Source organism: Podarcis bocagei (assembly GCF_964188305.1).
Source record: "Podarcis bocagei genome assembly, chromosome: 6".
Classification (NCBI taxonomy): domain Eukaryota; kingdom Metazoa; phylum Chordata; class Lepidosauria; order Squamata; family Lacertidae; genus Podarcis; species Podarcis bocagei.
In genome coordinates this window covers 39998513-40018509 of record NC_138130.1, presented here as the reverse complement: position 1 = coordinate 40018509, position 19997 = coordinate 39998513, and the positions used below count along the sequence as shown (strand labels likewise).

At 42.5% G+C, this 19997-nt stretch overlaps 2 protein-coding genes and 1 long non-coding RNA gene across 7 annotated transcripts; 1 reads left to right on the top strand and 2 right to left on the bottom strand.

Moving 5' to 3' along the window:
- Nucleotides 1-2687: 2687 nt before the first annotated feature.
- Nucleotides 2688-9907, bottom strand: RAB9A (RAB9A, member RAS oncogene family). 3 transcript variants are annotated; one of them, XM_081197142.1, is made up of 3 exons: nt 9774-9907; nt 4844-4885; nt 2688-3895 (listed from the first exon to the last, which is right to left on the bottom strand). In XM_081197142.1, the coding sequence occupies exon 3, from the start codon at nt 3856-3858 to the stop codon at nt 3253-3255; it is 606 nt and encodes a 201-aa protein (XP_081053268.1). In that variant the 5' UTR covers nt 3859-3895; nt 4844-4885; nt 9774-9907; the 3' UTR covers nt 2688-3252. The 3 variants fall into 3 exon arrangements, with proteins under 3 accessions (XP_081053268.1, XP_081053269.1, XP_081053270.1); XM_081197143.1 differs by having other exon boundaries at nt 9770-9906; XM_081197144.1 differs by lacking the exon at nt 9774-9907 and adding an exon at nt 8627-8741.
- A 138-nt stretch (nt 9908-10045) lies between these two features.
- Nucleotides 10046-15402, top strand: LOC308588623. Of its 3 annotated transcripts, none has more exons than XR_014008828.1 (3): nt 10046-10305; nt 15033-15173; nt 15265-15402. It is a non-coding gene; the product is annotated as an uncharacterized lncRNA (long non-coding RNA). The 3 variants fall into 3 exon arrangements; XR_014008829.1 differs by lacking the exon at nt 10046-10305 and adding an exon at nt 10344-10837; XR_014008830.1 differs by lacking the exon at nt 10046-10305 and adding an exon at nt 10849-11012.
- Nucleotides 13901-17646, bottom strand: TCEANC (transcription elongation factor A N-terminal and central domain containing). The gene is made up of 2 exons (XM_081197109.1): nt 17448-17646; nt 13901-15461 (listed from the first exon to the last, which is right to left on the bottom strand). The coding sequence occupies exons 1-2, from the start codon at nt 17629-17631 to the stop codon at nt 14398-14400; spliced, it is 1248 nt and encodes a 415-aa protein (XP_081053235.1). The 5' UTR covers nt 17632-17646; the 3' UTR covers nt 13901-14397.
- Between the last annotated feature and the right edge of the window lie 2351 nt (nt 17647-19997).

Genomic DNA, 19997 nt, shown 5'->3' with positions numbered 1-19997 from the left:
CAAGTATTAACACCAAGCAACTTAACTGAAACTTAAAAGGTCAGAACTAAATCCCACTACTTTGTTTTCTATAATACGCTTATTATATTGGGAACAATCCAATCAAGTTAAGCACTATCCAGTCCTATTCTAGGTAGATTGAATAGCCTGTATTCTTAATCCTCTAACTTTGACATCAGTGATGTGTACTGTATATGAAAGACCATATAGCCTTAGCCTGGAAAAGAGTAAGGAAGAAAGCCAAAAACATCTCTAGGTAGTCTGGCTCTCACTAAAGTCTTACATTAAATAACTCATTTATATGTTTTACTTAAGAATTTGCTTAAGCCTATTGAAGTTTCATTGTGCTACATTCCTACTGAGTGGTTACATTTCACAATAAACATACTGAAGTGATAGAATAACATATGTGATGTTTGATTCATTTGCAGAGATTCTGAATTAACATTCCAAATAAAATGTAAATTTATAATATTATATGCATTGATGCTTTCTGAATGGGTCATTAAGTCTTTCAGTTCATTAAACTATTCTGATATTAACTGCTGCCCTGGGTATGTTGTAACTTAACAGGAGGAAGTATTCAGCAGTACAAACAAAGTATGCTGCATCTTTAACCATGTAGGTCTCTTTTCTTTAGTATATGTAGAAAAAGCCTTGGATAACTAGCACAAGTCATAATACTTCAGAGCTCTCTGAATTACAGTAACACAAGTCACAAAACCATTTGGCCCAAGGATTCTGTGACATTGTGTTGTTCAAGAACACACACTATGGCTGGCCCCCAAAACTGTGCAGGCAGTGTTCTGCTTATGCAACAGAACTTCTGCTTCCTCTCCCCACTACCCACTAATCTGCTGGATCAATTTTGGAGAATGCATGAGGGGCTTCAGGAGAGGAGAAAGTTGCTGTTTTACAAGCAAGAGTCTGTTGTGCAAGCAAAATGGCAGCACTGGGTACTGCCAAGGATTAAAAGACTAAGAGGGTGGTATTCAACAAAATTTTACTCGAGTGGACCCACTGAAATTAATGACCATAAGCTAGGTCCATTGATTTCAATAGGTCTGTGTTGAGTAAAACTTAACTGAATACCACTCCAGGTTAACACATACTTGTAGGGTCACTATTTTCTGGGAAACATCTTATTTGAGGAACATTAGCGATGTATTTTTCAAAAGTTTGTGTGTGTGTGTGCACGCGCGCACACACACACATTTCTGTCATTACTTATGCTCTCGAGTTTAAACACTAAAATAAGTCTGAACAGTAATGAAGCCCTGTAGGTCATATTTACTGATAAAGAGATGGTTTCCTTTTCCACCCAGCCATATACCAGCACACTCTAGTTTTCACCCCCTCTGCTGAATTCTGCCTAGTGTCCACAAACCTGTACTTTGACAATATATTCACTGGAATAAGTACATGAGCTCCTTGTCAACCTGCAGCTCAAAGGTCTGTAGGATCCTTCCTGCACTGATGTTAGGCAGATGGGTGGGTGATAGGAAACCTTCTGAGGAAGTGTCACCCTCCCACAAGTTATGCTGTGTTTCTGTTTTCACTGATAACATTAGCATATTGGCCCTCTGAGATGTTTATCACATTAAACAGCATTCATTTTTAATAACTTCACAAAGCTAATGGCAATAAGGCATCTTGCATAGTGAGTACCCCGGCAAAAAGTATAGCGCTTCCACACACAAGTGGTATAGCAAAATAACTTCTCTACTCAACCATCCAGCCACATACTTGTCTAGCATGTGTGTGAGAGTAGTTCAGATCATATGCCCTTTTCTATGCTGCCCATTAAGCATGGCCCGAATCTCCAGCCACAGCTCTATTTTCAGTTGATCAAAGTACAGAAAGCCCCATAGATCAAGATCAAATAATTTGTATGAAGTCACGAGCAAGCAGTTGAAGGCAACTGCTCTTTTAATGCTTATGAGAAGATTTGCCTAAGGCATAAGGAATGAGTGAAAGTTCTTATCCTAAGTCCAAGCTGCCCTTTCTCGCACTGTGCTGCAACAACTGCCTGAGAATGGATGTTATCCATCCAAAAAGCAATCTAACAAAAGGGAGTGCCTGGAGTGGGGAATCTGGCTCTCCAGATGTTTGAGTTCAACTCCCATCAGCCCCAGCCAGTGTGGGCAGGGCTGATGGGAGTTGTAGTCCAACAACCTCTGGAGAGCACAGGTTCAGCTTTGCTGGTATCAAACATTGTGGTATTCAAACATACTTCAGCTGCTTAAGATAATGCCATGGAAAACTGCTCATTGAGAAAGGCAGAGGCTGTGAACCTTTCAACCATCTCTCATACTGAAGCAACTTGCAGCAGAATCCTGTGTTTACTCAAGAGTTAGTCACATTGCTTCCAATACAGATTACTCTCAAGATAAGTGTGCACAGGATTGCAGCTCTAACTTTTAAAAATGTTGCTACAAAAAATTATTGAATGCTTTCTCACTCAAAACCTTAAATCCTGCAATCCAAGTAACTGCCCACTGGGGCCAGGATAAACAACTATTTCAGATTGACAATACATAATTAAGATTAAAACCATGCCAAAGGGAAATTTTAGTATCAATGAGGAGCTACATTAAGCCCCTTCTTTTGAAAACTCTTGATATGTTCTCCAACCTTATAGAAATCAATTACAGATGAAAGGGGCAGGAAGACACAACCAGGCAGGCTCCATGTATGCAGGTTTATTTCCTAACATAAAATCTACAGGCAATTCAGTGACACTAGGCAAATAGCAAAAGCCCTTAAAATACTTATATTAGCTTTGATTTTTTTAAAAAGAAAAATCACTTTAAAGATGAGAACTAGAACAAGACCCTATCACCTACCATTACTGCTTTATGAAAAAAGGGTTTTAGTGAAGCAAAACATGGGCTGGTGATCTCATAAAAATATATATGTACATATAAAAAAATCTATTCTGCATCTGAATTTCAGAACAAGTCCTCCCAAGTAGTGCTTCTAGAACTTTCAAGTTTTAGTATATAATTTATTAATTTTTGAATGACACATTTAAATTAAATCAACTCTTCAGCTGGTACCTTCCCAGATGTCAGACTCCACTAACATAGTAACAGGCTACTTATTGAAAAGAAGCTTTCCTCTGCCGACACATAAAGCAGTAGAATGTTACAGTTTTAATATATTAGAGTGGCACCCACTGAATCATATTTGATCTATTATTACTTCAAGTTAAGTTAGAACTATATATGGCTGGAAAATAAAACAAAATAGTCAACAGCATGATGAGCTAGGCTTGGGCTTCCGGTGAAGGTTTACTGTATCAGTTTGAATCAAGTGATCTGACCTATCATCAGTGGCAAGAACTCTTCGAACAGCTTCTTCAAAGGCTGCAGCAACATTAATGGCATCTTTTGCACTGGTTTCAAAGTAAGGATGGTTGCCGTTGTTCCTGCACCAGTTCTGGACTTCTTCTGTAGACACTTGCCTCTCGCTAATATCAACTTTGTTTCCCAGTATCACAAAAGGAAACGTTTCAGGCTCTTTGACATCTGCATAGTAAATGAATTCTTTCTTCCAATTGCCCAGATTCTGGAAGCTCTGAGAGTCATCTACGCTGAAAGTGAGAAGGCAGCAGTCAGAACCTCTATAGAAAGGAGTCCGCAAGCTCCTAAAACGTTCTTGACCAGCCGTGTCCCATATCTGCATTGTGACAAAGTGCCCATCCACTTCCAGGTCTTTATTTAAAAACTCGACACCTATTGTGTGGAACAGCTCTGTGTCAAACTTGTTAGTGACGTATCTGTTCATAATCGAACTCTTGCCCACTCCTCCATCACCAAGAAGGATTACTTTAAGGAGCGTTGATTTTGCTGACATTGTTGCTTCAAGAACAGATATTTTCTTATATCCAGTTCTGCAAAATAGAACAGATCTAGTTCATACAAAGAAATTCCAACTTGTTACACAAATATCTATTTGATATGGGATTTACTTATTTATTATAACTGGCCCTTCCTCACAAAAGAGGCGAGGCTAGCAATATTCATAAATTCATCCATTAAAATCAGTTCAAAAATAACAGATAGATTAAAATGCAATATAACTGTAAGCAACAACATAGACAGATAAAGCTGTTCTATTATATGTTAAAGGCCTGCTGTAAATGGTAGCGATTAAATCAAGGGCACTTTAGTTGCTTTCTAAAGTTTAGTCACAAATGGTAAAGGTAAAGGGACCCCTGACCGTTATGTCCAGTTGTGGCCGACTCTGGGGTTGCGGCGCCTATCTTGCTTTACTGGCCGAGGGAGCTGGCATACAGCTTCCGGGTCATGTGGCCAGCATGACTCAGCCGCTTCTGGCGAACCAAAGCAGCGCACGGAAACGCCGTTTACCTTCCCACCGGAGCGGTACCTATTTATCTACTTGCACTTTGACATGCTTTCAAACTGCTAGGTTGGCAGGAGTAGATTGATTTTTAATTATACTAAAATCATTCTGTGAATGAGAAATTATCATGCTATACAAACTGACTGCATGCTAACAGCCAGGCTGCCAGTATAAGATCAGGCTTGCTCTCTTCTCCATTCACCCAGACATATTACAACCACCATGACCACTGTTAAACTAACTCCATCCTGCTTTTGAACTGACCTCATCCTCCTGAAGCATCTCAGAAAACAGTGGTAATATGAACAGTTCCTAAGATCTGTTTAGAAGGAAATTTCTGGGATTTACCAGTATTCTGCCAAGCAACCACCTCTGCCATATTTCCTGGTACACCCTCCTCCCCTCGATCTTTCCTCTACTTGAAATTTTAGAAATGCAGAAGACATCTAATATTACAAGCATATGAAACACTTACCAAATAAACTACCCTTACTGTTCAGTCATTGTAATCCAACACCTGTAAAAAAGAGAGACATTGTATTCACTTTTAGACACAGTAATGCCATGCACTTTAAAAAACCTCAACAACTACTAAGGCCGTACACCAGCAAAAGTGCCTTTAGATGTAGTGTGCCACTCTTACCAGTGGAGAGGCCTGCAGACAGGAAAACACATCTCAGGAGGATGCCCCAGTACACCCACAGAAAGCTCAGCATGTGCAGGTATAACATCGGATTTATATTCTGGTAGGTAAGCTTGAAAGTGGGCAGATCACAAAAGCCCCTGGATCTGCAGGGATCCAAAAAGCCTTCATTCCACCAAGATGCCCTATATATCCCCTCCCATTTGTGTTTTTAGGAGGAAAACTTTTTTAAAAAGTCAAAATTAGAGAAGAACAAGAAAAGCCAAACTCCCAGAGCAAGCCAGCAGGGCTTAGGAAGTGGCAGTAGCTCGATCACAGAATACCCCCCCCCCCTTTTGATTACTTGGCAAATAATAAGTTATTGTGTAATCATGGTAATCTTAAACCCCCCCCCCCTTCTTTTTGAGGAAGTGAAACGTTCACGGGCTGCTTTTAGAATAACTAGATGGAAAAGAGGAAGCAGAAAACCAAGGTATGCTTTCACTGTATGCTAGTAAGTTGAGGTTTGGGGGAAGCAGAGCAGAACAGAACAGAAAAATGTAAAGGTGCATTTTCTATAAAAAATAAATGTGGGCGCAGTTATTTTAAGAATTGACTTTGGGAATATAAGTAATGCCAACTACACAGGCAAAACTGAATACTTTGGGAGTCCAGTCACAGATACTGAGTTTTTGTGCGGGGCAAGGCAGATATGAAGAAGACTGGACATGCAGGACAGAACCACAAACTGAAGCAGTGTCTTCTTAGTATAAACCAAAAAGGTTCGAGCAAGTCTCTACAACAGGTGGGGAAACTTTGGCCCTCCAGAAGTAGCTCAACTACAGATTCCATCATTGCTACCACTGACCATGGTTTGGGGGACTGATACAACTGGAAGACTATAGGAGCCCCACTCCCGCTCTACAATTTCACTTAAAGCACATGCCACACTGCAAATATGTGAATTTTAGAATAAGCATCAACAGATTTACATATATTAGACTGTCCCCTCCAAAGTCCAGATCATATCATATTTTGATTTGTAATGTTACTTTAATGCCATAATTTGAACTACCTGCATTTCATATATATTTAGCCATTTAATGTTTTGTAAACCACCCTCATGTTTTTACCTTTAAGGGTAGAAGTTTTTTAAATATTGCACTCTACCTTTCTGAAGAAACTAATGGTTTTCATGTTATTCCAAGCATTTTATTCTTTATAGTCTAGTTCTTATGCCCTTTTAATGTAAGTGATTATATACCTGGAAATAAAACACAAATTTATACATGTCTACCCAAAAGAAAGCTGTACCAAATCACAGCACTGCAGCCTCAGTTTAATTAAAATTGTAGTACTTCTTGAGTAATCATTGACAGGATTAGGCTGTATGACTGTTCATGTTTCAGGTCTATAGCCTTATTGCTTCTCTTATCAAACTTTGTTCAAGTAACCAGATGTAGTAGAAAGGCACTTTGCAGGGGTGAGGGGGGTGTGAAAGGTAATTCAGTGTTGGGGGAATTTAACCCACTATATTATTTTAACCCACTATATTATTTTTCCCCAGGTAAAAAAAAAATCTAACTACTTACAAATCACTTCAAGGGTGCTTTGTAATTTCGGCTTATAACAATATATTCTGTAGCACCAAATTATTTGTTAAATGAGATTTACTTTAAAGGCAGTCAAAGTACTTCAGATGTTCTGTAAAGTATGTAAACGAGTATGTTTGACTACTGAAAGCTAGGGGTTAGGATTACTTTGAAATTCAGAATACCAGCTATCAGGTGTGCTGGACTCTTTTTAAAGTGAGATCTGGGGTTTTGGTCCAATTATTTATGAATGTCTGATTTAATACCAAATAAAGCTAGAAACACACATGAATGTATAGGAATATTTAAAACAGTGATGTCTGTTGGGTTTCTAAGTTTCCACTGAAGTTAAAGAGGAATTTAAGTCATACATGTACAGGATTATAGCTTATGTGTTTTTCTTGATAGGCAAATCTGATAGCACTAATTGAAACCATGCTTCGAGAAGCAAGCTGGATTTACAGACTCCCATGGTGCAAGCCTGGTCTCTCATAGATAAGAAAATCCTATCAGCAGCATGTAAGGTTACCTCATCAGATCACAAGGCCCCATTCACCATCACCATCCCCCTCTTTTCTGGATCAAGCTATTGGAGAGGAACTTAAAAACTGAAGAGCTGTGTATTCAAGAAGCACTAGTTAGAGGGACTAGAAAGTTAAGGCCCAATATACTAGCAGTACCATATCACAAAATCCATGGCCAGCTATAAATACACACTAGACGTGGAGAGCAAACAGCACACATTACAGGAATTTAAAGCTATTTAATCACTGACTCGGAAAATAGGACCATAAAAATCTAAAACCAGAAGGTTTTTGTCCTTCTGGTGAAATTAAGCAAAACTTGATGCAGCCCTTTACACATCAGAACCTGTTCCTCAAAGCTTCCCCAAAGGCTTAAGAATTTTTTCAAATCTATTTTATCTATAATAGCTTTTGTGCCTACTTCTAGATACCTTTTCCCTCCTCATGACTGAATTACACGAGTCAGAGCTTCCAATAAAAATATTGGTGAAATTACAATGGTTGGCACAGACCTACTCACATTGTGGTGTTGCAGCTCCAGCCCAGTGGAATCAGTAAGCAGCTGAAATTTGAAAGTGACCTAACATCTTGATATTTAGGGGGGGAACTGAAGATGTTTTAGTTTAAGTTTTCCCCACAAATGACTCAGTCATTTTATGGAATATTAATTGTACAGTTGTATAATTAGGTTTAGTCTTTTTGGAGTCTATCTTTTGTATTTTAACTCACTTTATCTTATTGTACACCACTTCAATAGCTTCTGGTTGTGAGGTAATTTCTAAATACATAAGATAAAATTTAAAAATATGTACAGCTGGGGAAAGATGATACGGCAACCCTGCTGAAACTAGGCAGGTCTGGGTTTGGTCAGTGCCTAGAAACTTCATGGTAAGACACCATAAGTTCCATGATGAAATGAAGGTGTGATAAAAATGTACTAAACAAATACTAATTCTATCCACAAATGAATACTGCAGACACACATAAACATTCTTTAATCAGCAGGAACTAAGTGTCATGTGTTCAAGAAAACAAGCACCTGCAATTTCCCTACACCTGGTTGTATGACACAACTTTAGCAATAGGTTTGGCGGACTCCTGACACCCCACCTCCCCCCTGCATTAGTGATTTGTGCAATTTAAAAGTGGGATCTTCCCCCACCCCCGCAGCTTGATCTTTTCAGAGATTTTTTTAGAAGTTGACATAAAATATTTCCCCTCCAATTTTAGATTTAAGTTGCAGACAGGCAAGGTTAGCTTAAGTATAAGGAAGTACTTTTAAACTGTAGGTACAGTGAGGCAATGTACTAAGCGGCCTAGGAAAACAGTAGAATATCCTTCACTGGCAGTTTTGGCATAATGAAGTTTATCTGCAAAGCTTCACCCTAGGACTCTGACACAAGCAAATCAGAGCTGTTCAGTTACAGGCTCAGAAAACAGGGCTAGAGAAACTTAAGTCTGACCATTGTGTCTTGAAGAATTTTGAAGTTAAGCAGCACTCAGGGTAGTCCTTTACATACCACAAAGTTGCACCTTCATTCAAGTGGCTTTCCAACACAATCAAGAATTACTTTTACGCAATGTTCTGGAAAAAAATGTTTTGAAACTCTTATCCTTGCTAAGGACAAACATCCTACATTCCTTGTTCTTCCATATGACAGAAACAACCAAAAAAATCTTAACAGTTTTAAGCCAACCCACAGCAGTTATTTGCCACACAGCTAGATAGACCCAGTACTTCATCTCATTTGGCACTGGATAAGCATAAAGCAAAAGCTCTTTGTTTTCATGCACAGGTAGGAAGAGTTTGTTCACAAAAAACCAGACGAGCAGCCAAGTAAATGGTATCATACATCATCCTCAAATGGGAAGGTACGGGGATTTTCCACATGAAAAGCGCCAGAAAAATGAAGGCAGACAAAGGGGACATACATAAGAAGCGGAGCTGTCCTTTGAGCAGTCCAGTGACTTTAATCAGTTCTGAGAAACTGCCCTAGGGAGAAACTGGTCATGTGCCAGCCGATAAGTATAGAAGAGCAGCTATTTCTCAAGCGAACCGCCGCCGCCTGCCTCTCCATCACGGGACCTTTAATCACGCCACCTTTTGCAAGTCAGGCAGGAAAACAGGCGGGCAGCATCAGCCGCCTGAGACCCCGGCCCCCCCTCCTCCGAGGAAGTTTCACGAAGCACCTCTATAGGGAAAAGCCTCTCTCGTCACTGCGCAGGAAACGAGCCCATGGCGAAAGGTGCGGACCCTGACACCACCCCACAAAACAACAACGCCCCCCTCTCTAGTACCGCAGTCCTACCACGGGCTTAAAATCAATGAAACATATATATACCAATTGCACGGCTGGGTAGCCTGAGGAAGCGATTTAAACTCCGCTTACTTACCCTGCAAAACAATCACTCTTTTTTGGGGGGAGGGGGGAGTCGCTGGCTCCCTTTATTTGCGACAAGGGGAACCCCAGCCACCCAAAAGCCAAGAAGCAGAACCAGAGCAGCCCTGCAGCATCCCTCCCCAGCAAGCAAGGCACGAGCCTGCTGCTAGCCCAGTCCCGTAAAGCCCCCCGTGTCCCCCCGAAAGCCAGCGGAGACCGCTTTCCTCCTTTCCACCCGCCGCCCCGAGGAAAGGGGCCCGGCGCTCGCTCGCGCCCACCTACCTACCACGAAGGCCGCGAGGGGCAAGAACGAGGCTCTTCGAGTCACCCGCAGCCGCCGTTCGCAAAGGTGCCAGGGGTGGTGGGGGAGGGGCCGCTTCGGAGGAGAAAAAAACAACATGGCGGAGGCTGCGCCACGGGGGCGGGGCCTGGCGTTCACGTGACGCCAGGGGAAGGGCAGCCGCAACTCCGTCCGGAGCGGGCGGGCTGGCTGTTGCTAGGGTGGGACTGTTGCTAGGGAGAGAGGGGCCTCCCCCCTTGCTTCTCACGCCCCACCCCGGGGTAGTCACCATTTCAGGGGAAATGCCACTTAGCAGCAGTAACGTATTTGTCCGCAGCATTGTCTGTGGCACTTGAAATGGGCTGCCCCTTTTTCCATTAGCTGCTGAAAAAAGGTCTCTCCTCTGTCTGTCCTCATCCACCTTCAGTGTTATCCAGTTGTTGGCACTGTTGACTTCCTCTTGGTTTAAATGTCAACAACTACGGTCTTACCTGGTTCATCTCCCATCACATCACTCATTCAAAGTTTTCCCCCAAAGGCAGTTCTCAACTTTTCCCCTTTCTGGCTGCTTGCAGATGAGTGTTTATTGTGAGATTGGTGTTTCCTCATGCAATATTTTTTTCCCCACTTGGCATAGTTGGTATCAAAATGCCTGTCTCTATTTTATCCAGATTTTGCTTTCTGGGGATTTTTTTATTATTAAAAAAAAGCAACAACAACCTGTTGCCAATTACCTGTTTGCAGTACCTGAATAATCTATTTACAATATTAAGCAATACTGGGGTTCCTCAAGTCTGTTTTCAAATATTCAACAAATATTTGCCCTTCACATTTACATTCAGAGCCTTGGAAGGATGCCTACAAATTGCCGATGAAACCCTTTGTTTACCTAGTCATATTGTCTAATTGGATTCCCATCAACTGAGTTCAAATAAATTAATTCTAGTTAGCGCAACTGAATTTAAACATTAATTGGGAATGGGATGCAGCCTAAATGAACTCACATGGACTTAACATTTTCTTTCATCAAATAATGACTACAAGAAGCTAATGACCGTTTATATGCAGTAGTAAGTAAAAACACACTTTCGATTTCAGGTTCATATCTGCAAAATAGTGATAATGATGTCTCGATGGCTGAAAGGGTTTTGTGGCACCGTGGAGACTACCGATTTATTATAGCAGAAGTTTTCATGGACTACAGACCACTTCATCAAATATATAAAGTGTCATCCTGTGTTGCAGGTATACACAGAGAAAGAAAGGAAAAGGGATTGTAAGCAGTCAAGTCAGAGGAAAATGAAAGTACATATGGTGAGAATTATGTGACTAACATTAGGTCAGGTTTTAAGCAGAGGTTGAATGGCCATGGCTTCTTTAGTCAAGATTCCTGCATTGCAGGGGGTTGGACTAGACCAGGGGTCGGCAACCTAAGGCCCATGGGCCACAAGCGCCCCATGGGGTTGTTTAACTGGCCCATGGACCCCCACCGCCCGCTCGGGGACCCCTGCCACCTGCTCGGTTGGCTCCTGTGCACCGCACTAAACCGGCATGGAGCAGAGCGGGGACTGCCTTCTGCGATGCTGGCTGGCTTCCCATTGGCTGCAGGAAGTTCCTGCAGCCAATGGGAAGCTGTGCACGCCTCCTCTGCGCCGGAAATAGCATTTGCGTGTGCATGTGTTCACACACTCCGGCCCACCGCTGCGTCTGCGGGACCGTGAACCAGCCCAAGCCACACAAACTTTGCCAACCCCTGGACTAGACAGCCCGCAAGGTCTTTGATTCTAACACTGGCCATTCACACAAAAAGGTTACTGTTAACACAGATGCCCTGGCACTAGAAAACAAATTAACATATGCAGTGTGATAATCTAACGTCTTTATTCAGTCCACAAGTCACAGCACTGAACCTCTTGATGAATTGTAATTCAGCTGTTTCATGTAATTACAATTCATCAGGAGGTTGAATGCCAGTCAGCACGAGCGTAAGTGAGCTGTGAAGAAGAATCAGGGACAGGACACTCAGTTCCTTTTTCTGAAGAACATAAGATGCCCTTTGCAGCATCATTTGTTAGACATTTGGGACATTCACTTATGCTCCATGACATAGCATGCTAGAGAATATTAAGCAGTGCCTATTTATTTTGCTAAGATTAAGCACTGGAATAATGTTAGATGATGTGAAAAACCATAGTTCAGGATGAAAGCATATGCTTCTCGGGTGCATGGTTCAGATGGTAAGAGCAACCGTGGCAAAGAAAAGACATTTAGACACATCATTGGTTAAAACACAAAGCATCTCTTCTGTTGCTTATTATATAACAGGAATGCAGAGCCAGCCCACCCATGAGGCAAGGTGAGATGGCAGGATCTATAGGGGCGGCATATTCCAATATAGCTCTTCATTTTTCCCTTGTTCCTGTTTATTATTTATTGGATTTCTATATCGCCCTTCATCTAAGGATCTCAGGGCAGCTTACAATACCAAAACACAAAAATGCATAACACAGTAACAAACAAAAACATTAAAACCCACGCATTGTTTAAAAGGTCATTGATTGTTTAATTAGTCAAAGGCCTGTTGTAGATCTTCACTCACCCCTTCTTCCCTGGTGGGAAGAGGGACACAGCATTTTGTGGGTTCACCTCAAGTGCTAAAATGTCTAGGCAGGGGTGTCCATTGGTAATATGCTGCCCTGTGCGAGGCCATTCGATGGCCTCCTCCCCAGCCCTTGCAAACGCACCACTTCCAGTGCCCTAAATCCACCGCGCTGGTCCTACAAGAAAGCTTACAGCTTAACACTGTCTCCTTCCACTTTTCATTATAAGCACTCTGTTTAAGGGATGCAGGTGGCGCTGTGGTCTAAACCACTGAGCCTCTTTGGCTTGCCAATCAGAAGGTCGGTGGTTCGAATCCCCAAGATGGGGTGAGCTCCCGTTGCTTGGTCCCTGCTCCTGCCAACCTAGCAATTCAAAAGCACGTCAAAGTGCAAGTAGATAAATAGGTACTGCTCTGGCGGGAAGGTAAACGGTGTTTCCGTGCACTGCTCTGATTTCGCCAGAAGTGGCTTAGTCATGACTCAGAAAAACTGTCTGCGGACAAACGCCAGCTCCCTCGGCCTGTGAAGCGAGATGAGCACCGCAACCCCAGAGTCATCTGCAACTGGACTTAACTGTGAGGGGTCCTTTACCTTTACCTTTTTTAATAAATTCACTCCTGCCTAATGGTGCAACCAACTTTGAATGTGGAGCAAGAGCTGTAGCTATGAAACTGAGTCATCATGCTGAATCATAGCACTAACCATGCCATGCTAACCTCTTAAAATCATGGTCTCTTATTCTGGTTTGTTGGCCTGTCTAAGCCCCACAAGGAAGTGATCTGACCTTGACAATAGGTTCAAAGTAACCCCCTTCAATCTTCAAATTACAAAAAACTTGATCAGTTGAAAAACATGAACTCCAAAGTACACCCTGCTGAGTGTGTATAACAGGCTAAAATACATCCATGAGTGTCACAGTGGTCATGAAGTAAGTCCTAAGACAGCCTCAGTGAGAATGTCGAGATCCTCCAGAACAATAATTTTGGCAGTTTCCAACATCGTACTCAAAACTACTTCTGCCAATTCTAAACGGGAAACTGAAGGACAGTGGTATGGTTGATATACCAGCAAAATCTCTAATCTGTCTCTCAGATCCAAAACAAAAGTACAAATGCTCAAGATAAGAGCTTGGCAATATGCAAAATAAGTGCAGTGCCGAATTTCCACACTCAGAGGTTTCAGGGCTCCTTTCGCTTTCCCCTTACACTTTTCATACTATTTTAAAGGCTTCCTTCTTTATTGCGATCCCAACCAATCCTGTAATGAACATGAAAGCACAACATAACTTTAAAACTCTGGCTACATGACAAAGCCACTCCTTCGTCCTCAGTTTAAACTGATATCAAGGGGAAGTTATATCTCCATTGTCAAGGCAACCACACCACTTTGGCAAAATACAGGATCCTTGTCTTGCCACATTGCAAGGACGCCATCCCTGCTCCCAAATGCTTCTTATTCTATTTTGCGTCTTTGAACTACCACTCCATGGGGGGAAAAGCTAAGGGGTTAGGATTTCAATTAGTGTTTCTAAAGTTCATAAAACTCCTTTCTGTATTTTGGTCCAGTATTACATAAAATGAGTACAGATTTGCTAGATTTTAAAAATCAGTCTTGATAAAAGTTTTAACAAATATATGCTTGAGAATGATTATAGTGACATCAGTCTTAATTAAGAAGTGGGGAGTACTGAGTCATATTCTGATTTATTAATAATATTTAATATTACAAATTATTTACCTTCACCCTAAGGTTCCAGGGCGGGTTACAACAATTACTTTTTGCAACAATTAAAATACAACATTAATATTAAAACACAATATTACTTAATATTAAAAACAGTTTAAAGCAACTTAAAATTTGATCTCTCAAATAGCTTTATAACCATTTTGCTTCATAACGCTCATCTACTTTTTATTGCATTACCAAACATTACAGCACTTTAAATATTCCTTATTCAGATAGCTGTACTTTGGTAATTTCATATTTAATACTTATCTCCTCTGAAGACGTAGGGATTAAAGGATGCATAATCACAAACAAATCCATCTGCTGTGGTACCACTGCTCTCCACATTCATTACAAATTACATAAGTCATCATTTGTTCATCTGGATTTGCATTTCGTACCCAACCAGGAAGGAAAAGAGCTCCCCTGGCAATTGCAGTAACAGTGCAATCAAATTTTTCACAGCGTCTACATTTTATTTTGTCTGTATGTGTCCCACTGATGCTTTGAGGGAGCTGATGCTCCAGAACAGATGATTCTGTATACGAAGCTCTGAGCTGCTTTAGTTCATCATGTGCCATTTCCATTGTGGACATCTCAGCAAATGTCTTAGGATTCAAAGTCCCTAGAAGCAGGTTACGTTTTAAGTGAGCATTTTTTGGATTCTTCAAGTTAGAAACTTTGCTTCGGATGCAGTTTTTGTATTTTCTGTCGTTTTTAGCATGAAGTACAAAGATATGTTGTTCAACTTCTTCAGCAATCTTGTGGTGCTTTTCACTTGCATTACTTGTTGAGTCAATCAAAGCTTCATAAAGAAGCTCTATACATCTGCATCTCATAGCTGTAGTATGAACCTGAAATGGGCTTGTTTCACTAACAGAACTCACGTGCTCTTGAAGTGCAGGCTGAATTGCGTTGTCTTTTTGCACATTACTTCCAGTATCTTGTGGATGGTTTTCTGATAGCAGGCAACTCTTGGAACTGGCAGGGCCTAATATCTCACGCTGATTCAGTTTTCCAGAAGTGTTTGCATCTGCCAGGACTATGTTAAGGGGATCAGAATCTTCTTTTGCATTATCAGGTAATACTGGCTTAATTTGTATGCATTGATTGCAATGATGCTTATACAGTGTTTTCCACTTCGATAGTAAATGCTTTGCCTTATTTTTCAGTACCACAGAGGGGCAGTTCTTGAGGATTCTGAACACAGCTTTGGCAATATCTGTCTCCTGGAGACAGTCTACAGTCATATCAACAGTTTCAAGATACGCAAGATGACTTCCAATATCTTCGTATTTTTTTTCAGAGAGCAGGTTTTCTATACAATCAGCTCTAGTCATGAGAACCTTTTTGTAAGACATTTCAGATCCTGTAATGAAAGAAGCAGATTCATCTTTTCTACAGCCACTATAGAATTGTATTAAGGGCAGAAGTATAACACAAGAGCTCCGATTCAGATAATTTCTCAGATGACACAGGGTCTTTCTCAAAACCTATTCTATAAAATGTTTCATAGAATGCTAGATACGAATGTCATTGCAATGTTTGCACCTTCAATAGTGATTAACACACTGGGGCTCTTTAAGGGCAAAAATGCAGAGTGCAAACCTTTTAACTACATAAAATAAAAAGGGCTTGTAATCTTATTCACTCACTGAGCTCACTGGGGCTTACCTTTAAGTAAACATAGAACATCTGTACATTATGTAATTGAAGTGTTAATAATTGCACCCTGTGATATCTTTTAAGCACAGAGTACTGTGATAGGTATTTCAGCTTTCATAAGGCCATAGTAGAGACTGTCTACCAAGCATAGAACACAACCAAATGCAAAATGCATCTCATGGGAGCTGTCCAGCTGATAGGAAGAAGAAAAACAGTGGGCTTGGCAACAAAAACCCAGCAAATGGTGATTCGAGGCTGTGCTGAATCCTAGTTATACAAACATGGAATCCCAGGGCTCCTACATTTTATCAGGTAGACTTTACAAGATGCTGTTTGCAGAATTCTTAACTCCACCCATGTAAGAAACTGAATGACCGTAAAGCCACTTGCCAACATAATAAAAGCATGACAATCATTGAGAGGAAAACCATTTGTCCCTCAATACCTTTAGACATAGTGATTCTTGAGTCATGTCACGTTTAGAACCTCTTCAAAGATTGCAGTTCTTCATTTGCTCCTTGTACAGAAAGCAAGGCTCGCAGTGTCAAATGGAGGGAACAGACTGGGTGTGTGCAAGCAAAAGCAGAGCTCCAGAGCCTGCTGCCAATACTCTGCTTGCGTAATGTGAAGCAGAGAGGGCCCTTAAGAATGTGCAGAGTATCTTCCGCCACAATTTATTAGCATCCATAAGTCACTCTTTCATTCACATACACCCACAGGGGGAAAGGCTTCTTCAGTGTCAGTGTGACTTCCACATAGACTTAAACTTCAAGCTGGAAAGGAAAGGAAAGAAAAAGTTTCCCACTTCTATGGGGAAACTTTCAAACATCTGAAAACTGACTGGCAAATGCCAACCAGTGGCAACTTCCACCCTCACTGTATCTCCATGCTCGGGGATAAAATATTAGAAGTTCTTTAAATGTATTTATTTGGTTTTTCAGATTAAAATTTTACAGTCACATATTCAACATACAACATAAAAACAAGATTCCAAGGAATCTCTTTTACTTCCCTCCTCCCCTTTGTGAGTCCTATTGTCAATCATTTCCTCCTGCATCTTTTATAATAATCCAAATCTTTTATCTCTCCGTTGTATCCAAAATTCACCATTAAACTACAAGTGATATTCCAATCTTACTAACGATTTTAACTGTTTACAGTGGCCTTTAAGAAAAGTTATATATTTTCCCAATTCCTTTATTAACATTTTGGTCTTGCTGATTTCTGTTTCTTCCGGTCATTTTAGCCATTGCATCTCTTGCATCTCCATGCTCAGGGGGGGGGGGGATATTGGAAGTTCTGCCTCTCAAACAACTCCTTGGCAAGGCCACTTTAGCCTGCCAGGGAAAACAAAACAAAAATAGGCGACAGCCCTGACGTCTGAACGCAGACGATCCATTCCCAGGCTCAGCAAACCTGTGAGAGAGACCCAAAACCTGGACAGCTGCTTGCAAACCGTGCGGACAACACAAAATTACATGGGCCTATGCTCAGACCCGGTATCAGGCAGCTTCCTCTGTTCGGCGGGCCACATTCCTCCGAGGTGACATCCACAAAGGGCCGGAGCAGCTTCCACCACGGAGGAGGGATGGGGGGGGCGGGGACAGGGAGACCCCACAACACACCGGCGTTCCAAACCTCCCACCCGGAACAGCGCACGTAGCAGCGCGCGAGCGCACTTTCCGCTTACCTGGCCCGAGCAGCTTCCTCCGCCTTCCCCGGCCCCGGCCCCGCCCCTCTGGGGGAAGGGCGCACGGTGCGCGCGCGCGCGCTCCCGCTCTTAGCTTTGGAGCCTCGGCAGTCGAGGAGGCGCGCGAGACGCGCTTGGGACTTCGCGGGTCGCTGTTGTGAGGCGGTCGAAGCGCACAGGGCATCTTGTTGGCGCGCAGGCGCTCTCTCCCTTTGCCCAGATACTGAGGGTTGTGACAACTCAATCTACCCCGCCACCAATTCTCGTGCAAGCCGCAACACGTTACTTCACAACACGTCGAAACACGAAAAGCACAGCACAATTAAGGAGGGGTTTTTTTTTGCTGCTCTTAACGATAGAAATACAGACTGTACTCAGACCGTACTCCTCCTCTCCACCGCAAAGAGGCTTATGTAATGAATGGATGAATTAAACTTTATTTGCGTCAGCCATCGGCCATAGCAATAAAACAATACGATATACAAAGAACATAAATAAAAAGTAAATTATATAAAATACATGTTAGGGTTTTGAATTAATAGTCAAATAGTGGATCTTATTCTGATTGCCCCAGCTAAATACCTTTCAACCTTTGCTGTCACCTGCTCATCTTGATCTGTCAAGAGAAAGGACTCTATGGCAGCGGCTGGGCGACCCGGAATGGACAATAAAAGAGGGGTGATAATTTCCTCAATTGTTTAGAAAGAGTGCAAGCCAGAAGGGCTTATGTAAAATACAACTACCTTTCCAACTAATTGGCCTCTTCATTGCAGTTTAGGAAATTGTACAAACTTCACTTTTTTAGTGCATGAATACTTCTGCAAAGTTAAAGCTGCATTAAGAAATGAAGCTAAAGGTAGTTTCACTTTCTGAGCAATTGCAATAAAGACTTCTTACTTTCTTCATTGGGGATACCAACCACGTTTCCCAAAGGCAAAGAGACCCATACTGAAATAACTTTTTAAACTACAATAGCAGTGATCTAGTGCAAAATCACGAGAGAGACAAAACTGTTTTATGCCTTCATCTGCAGGATCGAAGTCTGAATATCTACTGCCCTCTGCTGGTGTTGTATAGTCCAACATTTAGAACAGCTGGAAGCTGCACTAAAATCAGTAAAACAGTGTTTCCCAAACGTTTTTGGGCAACGGCACACCTGCTTACCGGAAAAAAATCTCGCGGCACACCACCATTAAAGCCCCGCCCCCGTGACGTCAGCGCGCAGCGTCACGCCGGGAGGGACGCACAAAAATGAAAGTTTTTTCCCTCCCCCTTGCCGGGGTGGGAGGAGGCAGCAGAGCGAGGGCAGCTGAGGCGGCGGCGGCAGCTGAGGCGGCGGCGGCTGCGATAGCGGGCGGAGGAGGAGCCGTCGCCGGGAGTTGCTGCTGCTGCTGTTGCTGCTGCTGCCCGGACATGCCGGCCTCCTCCTCCTCCGCTGTCTCGCGCTCCTCCCTTTTGCGCGCGCTGCCCCGCCGCTCGGCACGACCACCGCGGAGCCGCCCCGGCTCGACGCGGATCCTCCCTGCCGCCTCTCGCCGCCGCCTCTCGCCCGCCTCCCTCCCACGGCACACCAGCCGGTGTCTCACGGCACACTAGTGTGCCGCGGAACACCGGTTGGGAAACACTGCAGTAAAACCTTTGGATGTTTTTGCTAAAGGCACTGGTAATTTGCAGGGGAAGCAGAGGATTCCCACGGGCTGTACATCTACATGCATCGCTGTATTGTATATTACAATATCAAAATATTCTTTTCACCTATGCACCAGACAAAGTGGATTCAAATGTACCAGAATGGAATGGGGATGATGATGACGACGATGATAATTTTATTATTTTTTCCCCACCCATCTGGCTGGGCTTCCCCAGCCACTCTGGGTGGCTTAGTCAGACATACAGCTAGGATGCAATACTATACCATCTTAAAGGTAAAGGTAAAGGACAGTTAAGTCCAGTCACAGACTACTCTGGGGTTGCGGTGCTCATCTCGCTTTACAGGCCGAGGGAGCCGGCGTTTGTCCGCAGTTTTTCCAGGTCATGTGGCCAGCACAACTAAGTCACTTCTGGCAAAACCAGTGTTTTTAACCATAGTGCAGAAAGTGCCCATGGACCTCAATCTAAACACAGAAACATTTTTGCATATTATAGTGAGGATGCAACACTGTGGAGTCTCGTGTGAGTTACCACTGGCGACTTGACCATAGTTGCCTGTTACACTGGTGGGTACCAGCTGAGACAGAGCAATAAAAATAAAGGACCCCATCTGGGACATAGGAGTAACTAAGGAACAAAAAACTGGCATGTGACTCTTTTGATCCACAACTTAAAAGGATGAGTGGGGAGTTTCAAATGGTTATCCCCTTCCAGCCTCTTACTTTTTGGCTTTCTCCTGCTGGTTCCATAGTGTCTTCTTTCTACCTCCTTTCATCTGCACATCTCGCCACTTGCCAGCCTTCTCCTCTCCCACCCCGCACAGGTTGACAAAGTACATTTTAATTCCACATATTCCTCCCATAAGCCATCTCTCTCCCTCCTTCTGATCTCTGTCACCAG